The 13,261-nt window shown below is 32.9% G+C and overlaps 1 protein-coding gene across 1 annotated transcript; it reads left to right on the forward strand.

The window, feature by feature from the left end:
* The first annotated feature begins 2,351 nt into the window (after positions 1-2,351).
* Positions 2,352-2,831, forward strand: LOC149193094 (uncharacterized). The gene has a single exon (XM_089407208.1). It carries the CDS (start codon positions 2,352-2,354, stop codon positions 2,829-2,831), a length of 480 nt encoding a protein of 159 aa, XP_089263334.1.
* The last annotated feature ends 10,430 nt before the right edge of the window (positions 2,832-13,261 follow it).

Here is a 13,261-nt window from a genome sequence, read left to right on the forward strand (position 1 = left end):
AGTTTAAGAAGATTTGAGTGTTTTGGTGATTTTTGTTGAATTCGACTCAAAATTGAAAAAATTGTAACTTTATGTCGTTGGGTCTTTACAATTTAAATGCTTTAAAGATTTTCCATAATATTTAATTCATTAATATATTAAAAATTACAATTTAAATAATACAAAATTACAATCTCAGTAAAATTAGTTTATTAAATTCTTAAATCTTAAATCGAACCTCTGACCAAAATGCTTGAAATGTTAAGCAAGGTTAGTAAGCAATGTGGGACAGTTGTATAACATACGTCGGGTTGTACAGATCTCCTTACATTGTAAAATCTCAAATTTTACCACCAATCTCGCTATCCGTGGAAATGAAATTGTCAACCATGAACTAGAGATAGCACGCTTTTTCCGGTAAACTTGTACTTAATAAAACATCGCGAAAGGCAACCAGTTACAGGAAATTCGACCCACGGATTACAGGGGCTCCCGTAAGTTTTGATACACATGAAGGCGATAAATTTATTAGCATGTCCACACGGAAACGTTGGGGAGTCTTTTATATGGTAGGTGAAAGAAGATTCTACGTAATCACTTAAGACATTGTACCTCCTCTTCTATTAATTAATAATTAAGGGAGTCCGCTAATGGAGAATCAAGAAACAAACGGTAAACATATTTCAATAAATTTCTGTGTAAGGTTGTAAGATAAGATTGCGAAGATTCCGCAGTTATCGGGATCCTCGGTCATATTGACCGTAACAATGAAGGGGTCCGCTAATGGAGGACCAAGAAACAATACAGTAAATCTATGCCTATAGACCGATGTGCAAGGTTCAAGGATAAGATTTGGATCATACAGCGGTTATAATTTTACAATTCCACCGTTATCCCACCGAACAGATGTCAATTTTGCTGATGTCTATATCATGTAGAAGCCCCCAAACTTTTTCCATTGACTTGAATATTCTCTCATGTAGAAATCTTGGCCATCTACATTGGCTTGAAGGCCGTTGACCTACGTGAAGATTTTGCAAAAAATTGCTCGCGCCTTCCCTTCAGAGTTTAATGGACTGAAATAGAACATTTCTTCCATTATTTTCATGAACATTAATTTGTTTTATATTTTTGGTTTTTATTGGTTTGGAATTTGATTAGGACTCAAAGAGAACATTTATCCGGACTAGGATGATTTATTTTCATTTTGTTAATTATTTTAACTAAAATTTAACTGTTTTGTATTTGTGGTTTTTTTAGAATTTGAGATAGTAAGATACACATTTTTTATTAACATTTTAGTTAAAATATATTTTAAGAAAAATATTTTTCATTAAGTTAAAATATATTTTGAACATATAAAAAGAGTATTAGTAATTAAAAAGATTGAGCCTAGTAATTTAATCAATTTAAATTTAATAATTTAAATTGATTAATTTATACAAAAATATTAATAAAAGGAAAAAAATAATTTATTAATATTTTAGTTAAAATATATTTTTGAATGTATAAAAAGATCACTAATAATTTAATCAATATAAATTTAATAATTTAAATTTATCAATTTATACAAAAATATTAATAAAATAAAAAATAATAATTCATTAATATTTTAGTTAAAATATATTTTTGAATGTATAAAAAAATCACTGATAATTTAATAAATATACATTTAATAATTTAAATTTATCAACTTATACAAAAATATTAACAAAATTTTTTTTACTGATATTTGTGGGTATTTTCTTTATTTTACTTACTAACTATTTTGAAATCTGTATATTTTTACTTAATTTTTAGAACCATGGATTTATTAAGTGACTTAAATTTTTTTTTTAATATAAGTAGAGAACTTATTAACTCATTTATCAAATTAATTGTTCGTTTTGTGTATATATATATAACTGCCAATTTGATGACTTAAAAAATTCTCTCTACCCATTAACATTTATTAGATTTTGTACTTCCCTAAATCTAACCATTAACATAACCATTAAATTTTGTACTTCCCTAAATATAACCATTAACCTATAGCCATAACTCCACTTATGAATGTTAGACAAATAATAAATTCAATTTAACCGTAAAACCGTACGTCACTCGGGCTCCAGCAAATGGTCTGTCAGGTGACCGACCAGACGAAAGATTAGAAGCTTCTAAATTATGAAGTTCACCTAAACTCCACGTTAACCACAAGATTAGCTCGTAGCACGACAACAGCCGTCCTCCTTTCACATTACTTCTGGTTGATATGGTAGGCATTGGTCCACATGTATCCACTCCTTATAAAAGTTTCATATACTACTCCTGTTTGGTCTGGGAATTAGAACGGCGACGCTCCTCTCGTTTCATCCGAGTTACCAAATCCTAACATGAGCGATTCAGCACTTCGGATTACAGGGCAGCTCCCTGCTTCGCTTCTTGAGAGAAGACAAGGAAAGTCCTCAGCTGAACACATGTGCCTCCAAATGCCTCAACCAAATTCTCTGCCAAAGTTAGAGACTGTTTCGAGTCGCAAGCGGCTGACGCAGAAGGAGAGCAAAGGAGGCCCCAAAAGTAGAGTCGATCTAGAATTACAAGAGCTAAAAGGTCTTATGGAGCTTGGCTTCGAGTTCAGAAAGGACCAGTTGACCCCGCGACTACTGAGTCTTCTTCCTGGATTGAAGCGATTATCCGACCCTGAAAATTGCACCAAGAATTTAGGGTTTCAAGAATCGCCTTTGGAAAACTGGGAACTGCCAAACCTAAATGCAACAGATGTGGATATGAAAGAACATCTCAAGCTCTGGTCTCGTTCTGTAGCTTCAACACTGAAGCGCTCTTACGAGCAACAAGTCAACACTTCTGTCTAAAACACAACCACTGTAATTCACTTGATCTTCTGCGACTGGTACAGAAAGGGAACGGTTCGGCGAATTTCACAAGGCTTGTGACTCTCTCGGTGTGAAGAAAACTCAGATCCCGGTGGTACTTCCAATCAGGGATATTCGCAGCCATGATTTAATTATATTGGATGGTTGAAATGATGTGATTATATCGAGGACATTAACTTGACATTTTAGGAAATTTTGGTGTCCATCACTCTCTTGTTTGGTGATGCACAGTATCTGATAATAGGACATCTTTCCCGCCTTGTAATGGGACATTTTTTTCGGTAATAACAGTCAACTTGTAACTGTTATGATGTTTAATATATATACATTTTGATTCTTAGCCTACAGGTTTATCCGAGTACAGTGTCGGTGTGTCTACAGTGTCACAAGAAAAGCCAACTTCTGCTCTTTTTTAAATCGTCAATATGCGTTATAAATACGTTGTATATTTTCGATATTAGACATTATAAAGACGTTATATATGTTTTCAAGTTGGTTTATGATACTATACTGTGAATGTATTTTACTGTTATTATCTAATAAATTAAACTCCAATCGCACTATTATTATTAGTATATATAGATACATATAAATAATCATTCCCACTTCATAAACAACTCAAACCTGTACTTTGGTGAAAAAACTCAAACCTGTATTGGTCATTATGTGAATTGTTTGTTTTTTTTCTTTGACCCAAAGAACCTAGTAGATTGGTTGACAGGTAACTATCAGTTAGTCTATGTCTTCCTTCCCTTAGGACAGGTAATTATGTCTTTTTTTTTCCTTACGCCGGGTTATAGGAGAGAGATTTAATCATTTCATATTTTTTAGATTAAGCAATTGAACTGCCACCAAAACATTAGGTAAATTATTTTAATTAACAAATGTGTTTTTTCTTTTTTCATATACGTTTTTAGATTTTAAAATTTTTTAAATAATCAGTTCGATATCTATAATTTAGATGTAAATAGAATTTAACTATCCAATCATATACGACCAATAATCATATCCAATCATACCCTTTAGCATTTAAGAAATAATTAGTTTCTTAGTATCATAACTAAAATTTTTAGGAATACATTTTAATAAAAAAAAACTGTTAGTATTTTATATAATTATATTACTTATATGACAATTATTAAATATATAATTTCTTAGTATCATGATCTTATAAGTTTATATATATATATAATTTTTTAGATAATATTTTGTCTTAAATTTTTATACAAAATAACATTTCTAATATGGTTTGCTTTTTCTAGTGATTTATTTATCGAAAATTATTTTAAATCTTATGTAATTTCTTATTTTGAAGGATTATATTAAAGTTGAATTTAAAATATGAATATTATTATTTAATAAAATAATATATATATATATATATATGTCTATCTATCTATCTATATATATATATATATATATATGGTGGGTAAGCACTTATGGGGATTTGAATCAATGACCTATGGCAAGGAGTGCCTTAACAATGTACCCATTCATTGTCAATCCAAAGCCCCATGGGCTTATATAAATATATATACTTATAATAAGTATAAAAATCAATTTTTTCACTATATTAAATTGTGTTATTAAAAATTAATATTAAGCATAAAAATATTTATAATTATTATATTCGATTGTTTATTTTTACATGATATTATTATTTAAATGATTAAAATATATTTTAGATAAATGATCTAACAAATTACTACAATTTCATTCAAAAAAATTAGATTCTTTTAAAATTATTTAAAAGTGATTCATCAACATCTTTTAAATTTTGAGTAAATTATATTTTAAATTTAAGATTTTCTTTTGTTTACATGGACTTATTTTCAAACAAATTTTTGAAGACCTTTTATTAAATATTTCATTTCTAAGAATTAGATTTTTCAATTTCTATTATTAAATATCTAAATTTAAATTTAAAACTATATTTTACAAACATTATATTTAAAAATATTCATTAATTTTTTTTTAATTTAAATGATATTTTTTTTTACCAAAATTATAAAGAAATTTGTCTTTATAATATTTATAGTATTATTATGATTCTCTATTAGATAATCTTAATAAATTGTTTACAATCCTTATTGATTGTTACTAGAAGATTCTAGGAAAAACAATTTTTTTTTCAACAACCATGTGAATTGTTTAATTCTTATAATCTATCTTAATGATGATCCCTCATGTTCACTAATATCATGGGTATTATTTTACCTATTTAGTTAAACTGAAAATATTTCAATCTTTGTTATGCATTGGTATAAATAACTTCAAAAGTATAAATAGTATGTACTTAAATTTCTAATTTTGTTGCAGTATTTTCTCGTATATATTTCTTTGAAAATGAGTGTGTCTTCTTATGTTAAGAATTTATAGTCTAAAGCATTTTAGCAAAACCGGAGTACCTACAACATTCATTTTTAATTCCCATTTTGAATACAATGCAAGGATATTTCCATCATAATTATGAGTGTTCTACTCATTTGAGATCCAAGTCTCATGCATGTTAAACATGTTCCTAGTGGCTTACTCCCCTTGAATATACATCTCTATTGATAATTTTACTTAAGCTTATTGACATTATGCCCATTTTCTGATTTTGCATTGGAACCTTCTCATTGTAATTTACTTTACATTCTCATCATAGGAAATTGTTTCTCTTATATCATCAAATTTTATCTAATAGCTACTTTTAATAATCACTTTCTAAGTGTTTTTACAAAGTTTTTCTGAATCTATGGAGGTATCTTTCATTCACTAATTCCACCATTTTCTAATGGCTTCCATCTTTAATTTTGTTTCTTTCAAGGAAAGGGGGCTTCCTTCTCACTTTAAAATTGCACCAATTACATGGCTTGATGCATTTCACTCCCCAAAAAAGGTTTTTCTAAAGTGTACAAGGAAAAAGAGTTTCACACATAGCCTTCTTAAGTTTTTGAAAGGTTTTGGTTGCTTCTTTAGTCAGAGAAAATTACTCCTTCTTTAACAATGATGTAAGAGGTGATGTTATTTCACCGTAATCTTAAAAAACTTATGGTAAATGTCCCATGTATCCTAAAAATCCTATAATTTTGTTTTCGTTGCTTCTTCGGTCAAAGACAATTATTCCTTCTTTAACAATGATTTTAGAGGTGATGTTATTTCACCATAATTCTTAACAAATTTGTGCTAAATGTCCCACCAATCCTAAAAATCATATAAGTTTCTTCAAGATTTTGAGGATTGACCATTGCATTATAAATTTTAATTTTATAAAATACCACTTTGATGCCTTCACGAAGTGCAATATGACACAAGTATTCCAATCAAACCCTAAAGGAACACGTGAAAGGATTTTCGTATAGTTATATCTTCCAATATTTTTAAAAGACTCTGTCAACATGTTGTAGATGCTCTTGATATTCTCTATAGATTAGTATGTCATCAGAAGACCCGAACCCAAATTTTCTAGGGGAGGTTTTTGAAATGGAATTCATCAAGGTTTGAAATTTTCAAGACTCCACATCTTTACCTTTCATGGATTTAGGACTTTGTGTCGTAATACTTTTATTATAGATCCAAGACTCCACGTATTTATCTTTCACGGGTTTAGGACTCAGCGCCCTAATTTCCACGGCTTATCATCTACTCTACTTTGAAACTCCATGCTTCAGCTTAAGGTACTGATTGTGAGCTCATACCCATCTGATGGTTCGTTGGTAAGGCCTGTTTTGAAGACCTTCACACATCAAAATCTCATAGATCAAAGGAATCAAATGAGTTTCATAATTAACTTATTCACATTTTACCAAAGATTGTGCATGACTTCCACAGTTATTTTGGTTCTAGAGAAATGACTTCCACAACCATTTATAATTTGGACATTCTAGTTTTCAAATAACCACGTCCCCTGTCACATCCTACTCAATACAAGATTAAGCATATATAATCATAAAAATCATGTATCATGACTTCCAGAGTCATTTGATAATTAGATCATCCTTGTTTGCAAATAACCAGGTCCCCTGCCACATCCTGCTTAGTACACGATTATGCATATATAATCATACAAATCATATATCATCCGTAAATCATAATTAATCATATGTTCCACATAACCATGATCATCCATGGATTTATGTGTCTCAATCCTAGATCACCATCCATGTCATACACCTATGTCCAAAATAGGATACCAAAAGAGAAAACATTGAAAATATTCTCTTAATCAAAATTAATTCTTATACACAACCATAGATATTATCATAAGCACATAGCAACCAGGTGACCCAAACTAGGTCTATATCATATAATCATGTACATAAGTCTGGGATGGATAATCTTACATCATTACATCAAAAGCACCCTCTCTAAGTGTCACAAAACTAACCTTGCCAAGGTGGGAAACTACATTGGTGACATTTGTGGCTTCCATAAGGGTAGGACTAACCAGATTCGAGTGAACAATGAGTTTTACATGAAACACACTGTGACACCACTTGAGGGCCACAATCAAGATCTTACTTTTTCTTATCTGATTTCGGGGAATTGTTTCGTTGATACCAACATCGGGTGTTATCAGGCACAACCATCACCCATTCCACCAAATACATAGCTGGAGGTACTTCCTTGTTCTCCAATTGGTTCAAATGAAACATGATATATAGATGTACATAATAGTAGTAAAGTAGTAATAGTAGTATAGGAAGTAGCTCAGTAGCTCATGATATTTGGACTTTATATTTTGATGGTTCAAAGGCACATGACGGTTCTAGAGGTAGTTGTGTTCTTATATACCCATGCAATAAGAAGCATATCCTCCCATGCCATCTAGATTTTGAGTGTACTAAAAATACTTATGAATATGAAACACTCATGCTTTGATTAAGGAAGTCCATCGATCTAATGGTAAAATCTCTCATGGTAATTGGTGACTTAGAGGTGGTTAATCGACATGTACGGAATACTATCCAATGTGTCTCACCGCATCTTAAAAGCTACCAACAAGAGGTATGGTGTTTAATTATTCGTTTTAAATCTTTTAATATTATTTTTGTTCCTACAATTAGAAATGTCACAGTAGATGCGTTAGCAAATGCACCCGCTAGGATGTCTCCATTCAAAAATGGTTTTTCTATTGAAATTGTATATAAATTACCTGTACCATACAATTTCACTAATTTACATGTCTCCAAAAAAACCCAACAAATAATCCACTTTATGGCTAATGCGTATGTATTAGAATATGATGCCATAAATGGGGATGGGCATGATCAAGCTCTGTAGGATGCATCCAATACAATGAATAGAAACAATATTCCTAGAGGTGTGGTGTCCTTGGAGAAGTTATATGACTTGCCAAACCACTTTAGTGGACCAATTAACAATAATACCCAAATCTCAAAGTTATCATTTGAACAAGTCAATCTCGAGACCCAAGAAGATCTAAAGGATGTAAACCTCGATAGGTGTTGTTCTCCATAGGAATGTGAGGCATTTATCTGTCTATTCAAACAATATCATGTTCTATTCATATGGGCATACGACTATTTAAAGACACATGGCACTTGTATTATCTAGCACGCCATTCCTATCAAAGAGGGGGTAAATAATTTGTAGTAGAAATTATGAAAAATTCATCCAAAATTGGAACCCCTTATCCAAAAGAAATTAAGGAAGTTGTTAGATGCTTAGATCATATTCAAGTTCATAAATTAACCTTGCATCTCCAACTTGGTCCCAGTCTGAAATAACTCTAGAGAAACATCTTTATGTGTTGATTTTTGAAATCTTGATCAGGATTCTAAAAAAGATGATTACCTAGTGCCATCCATGGAACAGCTCCTTCAGGCAATATCTGGGTATGAAATGTTTTCACTACTAGATTATTTCTCTGGTTATAATCAAATACTTGTAGCGAAACCAGATAGGCTAAGAACTACCTTCCGTATCAAATGGGGAACATTTAATTTCAATACGATGCCATTTGGACTTATAAACGTAGGTGTGACTTTCCAAAGAGAAATGGACATCACCTTCCGTGGCCTTATATGTTAGAGCATCATTATTTATTTGGATGATGTTACTGTGTTCTCCAAGAAAATATCAGATCACGTATGTCATTTGAAGAAGATAATCGAGTTGTGTCGAAAGTATGGGATTTATCTTAATCCCAAGAAGAGTTTCTTCAATGTGTTCGAAGGAATTATACTAGGGCACATCATGACAAGAGCAGAATTAAGATTGATCCCGAGAGGGTGAGAGCCATCATGCAAATCTTGTGTCCTGTGAACAAGAAAGCCATGCATTATTTCTTATGGAAAATTAATTTCCTCAGAAAACTCATCTATGATTATGCTCAGATAGTCAAGACCAAATAGGATATGATCAAGAAAGATGTTGTATACAAATGGGATATATAGGAAAATGATGCTTTTGTTGAGATTAAGCATGTCATTTCTGACGCAACCATATTATTCAATCCTGACTATAGCAAAGATTTTTTGTTTTATACGTTTGCTTCAATTTTTTCAATTGCGGCCATGTTGACTCAAAAAGTTATTGAAGGAAATGAGTTATCTATCTCTTTTATGAGTGCTAGTCTACAAGGTTTGGAATCAAATTATCTTACCATTAGCAAGAAAGCGTATATTTATTACAAGGAAGTTAAATATTTTAGGCCCTATCTATTGAAAGCTCACAGAATAATAATTTTACCTCATCCAGTAGTAAGAACACAATCCGTAAAACAAGAGTTGGATGAGAAAAGGGCTAACTGGATGACCTATCTTCAAAAATATTACCTAGATTTCAAACTAGTTCATACCATAAAAGGTCTTGGCCTATGTAAGATAGCCACCGAAGCAAGAGATGCTCGCAAATAAGATCTTTCAGGATGGGAGAAAGAGATTGAAATGCATAACATTGAACATGTTCCTCAGTCCACATCTACAACGCCATGGTATGCATATTTATGGAAATTTTTGGAGCATGGAACATTTCCCTCTCACTTATCAAATAAACATAAGAGGGCCATTCATTTAAAAACAATATCTTACCAATTGGTTCATGGAGTGCTTTTCTAGAAGCACCACAATGGTGTCTTTTTGAGATGCCTTAAGCCATAGGATACAGAGAAGGTCTTGAAATATTTACACGATGGACTGGAAGGTGGCCACCATGGGGGTGACACTATGAAACATAAGGTTATGAAGGTTGGATATTAGTAGCTCGCTCTGTCTATGGATTCTCACGCTTATGTACGCAAGTGCCATGATTGTCAAAGATGCACCAGTCGCAATCAGAGTTCATTCACCCCACTCCTACTAGTAGTAGTTGAGAAACCATTACAATAGTGAGGCTTAGATTTTATCGAAGATATTTTTCCCCATTAGTCAAAGAAACATCAATATATTCTCATAGTGATAAATTACTGCACTCGGTGATTCGAAGCAGTTCCTCTCAAATAAGTAAATGACCAAGAAGTCATTTACTTCTTGAAACATAATATTATAACTAGGTTTGGTGTTCATACATCACTTGTCTTTGATAATGAGACTTACTTTTCATCATTGAAACTTTATGAATTTGCATTAGAAAATGGAATTGTACTCAAACATGTATCTAATTATTATCCACAGGCAAATGGTTTGGTTAAATCAACGAATAAGAATCTTATCCATTTAATTAAGAAAACCATCTTCTCTGAACAAAGGAGCTGGCATAAAGCTTTGACCAATGCACTTTTGGCCGACCGTGTAACTCCAAAGCCTTCCCTAAAAACCTCACCATACTTCCTAATTTATATTAAATATGTTATATTGCATCTGAACCTCTATATTCTGGCCTTCCAACTCTCTCAAGACTCACAAGGTAGACCTTGTATTTTGGTTCATAGCAGGATAGACACATTATTCATAGTCGAGGAAGAAAGGCACAAGGCTAAAAATCTATTTGATGTACATTAGAACTGTGTAAAGCACTCATTTTATAAGAACTCCATAGGGGCAAAGATATTTAATGTAGGTGACCTAGTCCTGTAGTGGGATAAACCCCACAAAGAAATGGGAAAACACACAAAGTTCTAGCCTTTGTGGATTGGACCATTTACTGTTGATGAAAAGCTTGGAGACAATACTTTCAAGATGAAATCATTAGACGGGAGGATTAACTTATTACCCATAGATGACTAAGATCTAAATCATTACTTTCAATAGCAGCTACAGGCTACACTTCATGTATAGTTTTTTTTGTTTCCCTTTATTTTGTTTGTGTCCCTTGTTCATCTCTTATGTAATTCGTTTCTTATCGTGTCTTATTTTTTAGTTGTTGTACATAAATAATAACCTTGTGTAAATTCCATGGCTCAAAAGACTTTGTGGTGTAATGAATGATAACCTTGAAAGAACATATTAGATGTGTGCCTATGATGGTATCTATTCTACTCAACTTGGTCCAAATCTACTTGTGTGTTAACACTTGTCCAATCTAGTAGAGAAAGGAGAAGGGGAAAATCTAAAGCGATAAAACTAATATCATAGGTCTTAAAAATACTTCTTTAATGGGGAAACCTCCTCTGCTCTCAATAAGTTGGGATCCCTCTTCTTCCCATTGAAAATAATATGTGTTAATGGACAGTTCTATTAAAATAAATAAATAAAGGGTGAAAGAAGAGAAAGGCTTCATGCACAGGCAGGTAAAGCAAGCGACTTCATTGGGGTACTGTCGAGGCTTGTTGGTGGTGACACAATGTTTGTGCTCTTGAAGTGACTATGTTAGGGTACTGTTCAGGCCTACTACAATTGGAGCAACACCAAACATGAAAATTCATACTCTAAATATCCTAAAATTGACGCACACATCATCCTTTCCCATATTGAAATAATTGTGATATGGTGCATCTTTTGTATATGTTCAACCAAGCAGAGAAAAGTGAGATGATACATATAAAAATAGGTAGAAAGAGTGAAATCGAGGAAATCAATACTTCCTATAGGCATGACCCTTAACTGAAAGTTATTCCTAGACAAAGAAGCTGAAGTCCGCCTAGTGTGTCACCAAGTGTTATATCGTTGCTACAACACCCTCCAAAATTTTTCTACATTTGAATTTTGGAGCCTACTATCACCATCGTACATAGAGTCGCTTTGATCATCAAATGTTGTTCTGTTTCATTTTATGTGTATCAAGTGTCTTTGAATTGTTTCAAGCATCATCACATTGATGAAAACATATTTTGGTGCATTTCATGGTCATAACATCTTTGTTGTCATAAAATGACATTTTTGGGCCACAATCGCACACACTACACTCAATTCACTTCAGGGATTTTATAAAGTGGTGTTTTGATGTATATTCATCATTGTTAATGTTTTTATAAGTTCTTTCTGATGAGTTGGTATGTGTCGCATGTGGTTCTATGTCTAAACTCATCATGTTCGCCCCTCGCCCTATATTCCATACTTAGACAAATATTTGGTTTCAAAGCGAGCTCACTAAGGCCAAGATCACATAAGCACACTTTGAAGCCTTGATGTGGAATCATTCATTGTTCGAAATTACACCATGAACCCTCCAAGGGCAGAAGGCAAGCTCCTCAACCCTCTTCCCCATTCCTTACTCTGAAGTGTGACCTCCTAGAGACCAGTCTTCCTTAAGTTCACTCCTTCAACTTAAATAAGTGTGCCCTATTTGAGAACATAGGTGAACCCTAAAGGCCTGAAGCTCCTCCCTTTATCTTTCCCTAATGCACCATGATCCCTCTAGACCCTTTCAGTGCATGACCATACTTTGATAGAACACAGCTCTTCTCTTCAGGCTTCAAACTTGTGCCTTTTGCCCTCGTGGGTCTCTTGAGTGCATGAGTGCACCCCAAAGTCCTAAATCCTTCACCCTTCAACCTTTAGGAGTGCACCCTATTCCCTCCATCTCTCTCATGAGCACACAATAGACATGGGAAGCTCGAAGACTTCCACTTCTTCCTTCAGACTTGTGTCGTGGGCTCTGCCTTGATTGTCCCCTTATTTTGAGTGCATGAGCACATTCCAAAGCCTCAAATCCTTCCCTCTTCAACCCTTTATCCTTTAAAAGTGTTCCCACGCTCCTTGAAGCCCATTTTGGCCCTCTTGAGTGCACCAAAAAGGCATGAAACATAGTAGAATAGGAGATTTTCAAGCTGATAGTTGTTCATCATGAGTGATTTGCAACTACAGGTAGTCCAAAAATATTTGGTAATCAAAATACCCTTAATATTCCATTTGATCAAAGACCCTTTGTAGGGTAGAGGACATCAACAATTGAGGTTGCATGAAGAATGAAGATATTGTTGGAAGCCATGTAAACACTGGAGAAACTCCACGTCATCAGTCACTATTGGTCCCAGTCATCAAATATAGTGACATGTCAAGTCTCATCACAGAATGATGTGG

The sequence above is a fragment of the Pinus tabuliformis genome, chromosome 2_2, assembly GCF_031772625.1.
Source record: "Pinus tabuliformis cultivar Carrire ecotype Pingquan chromosome 2_2, CPIR1, whole genome shotgun sequence".
Lineage (NCBI taxonomy): Eukaryota > Viridiplantae > Streptophyta > Pinopsida > Pinales > Pinaceae > Pinus > Pinus tabuliformis.

Bases quoted from the DNA above. Each gene is read 5' to 3' on its own strand.
- LOC149193094 (XM_089407208.1), top strand. From the start codon at position 2,352: ATGAGCGATTCAGCACTTCGGATTACAGGGCAGCTCCCTGCTTCGCTT.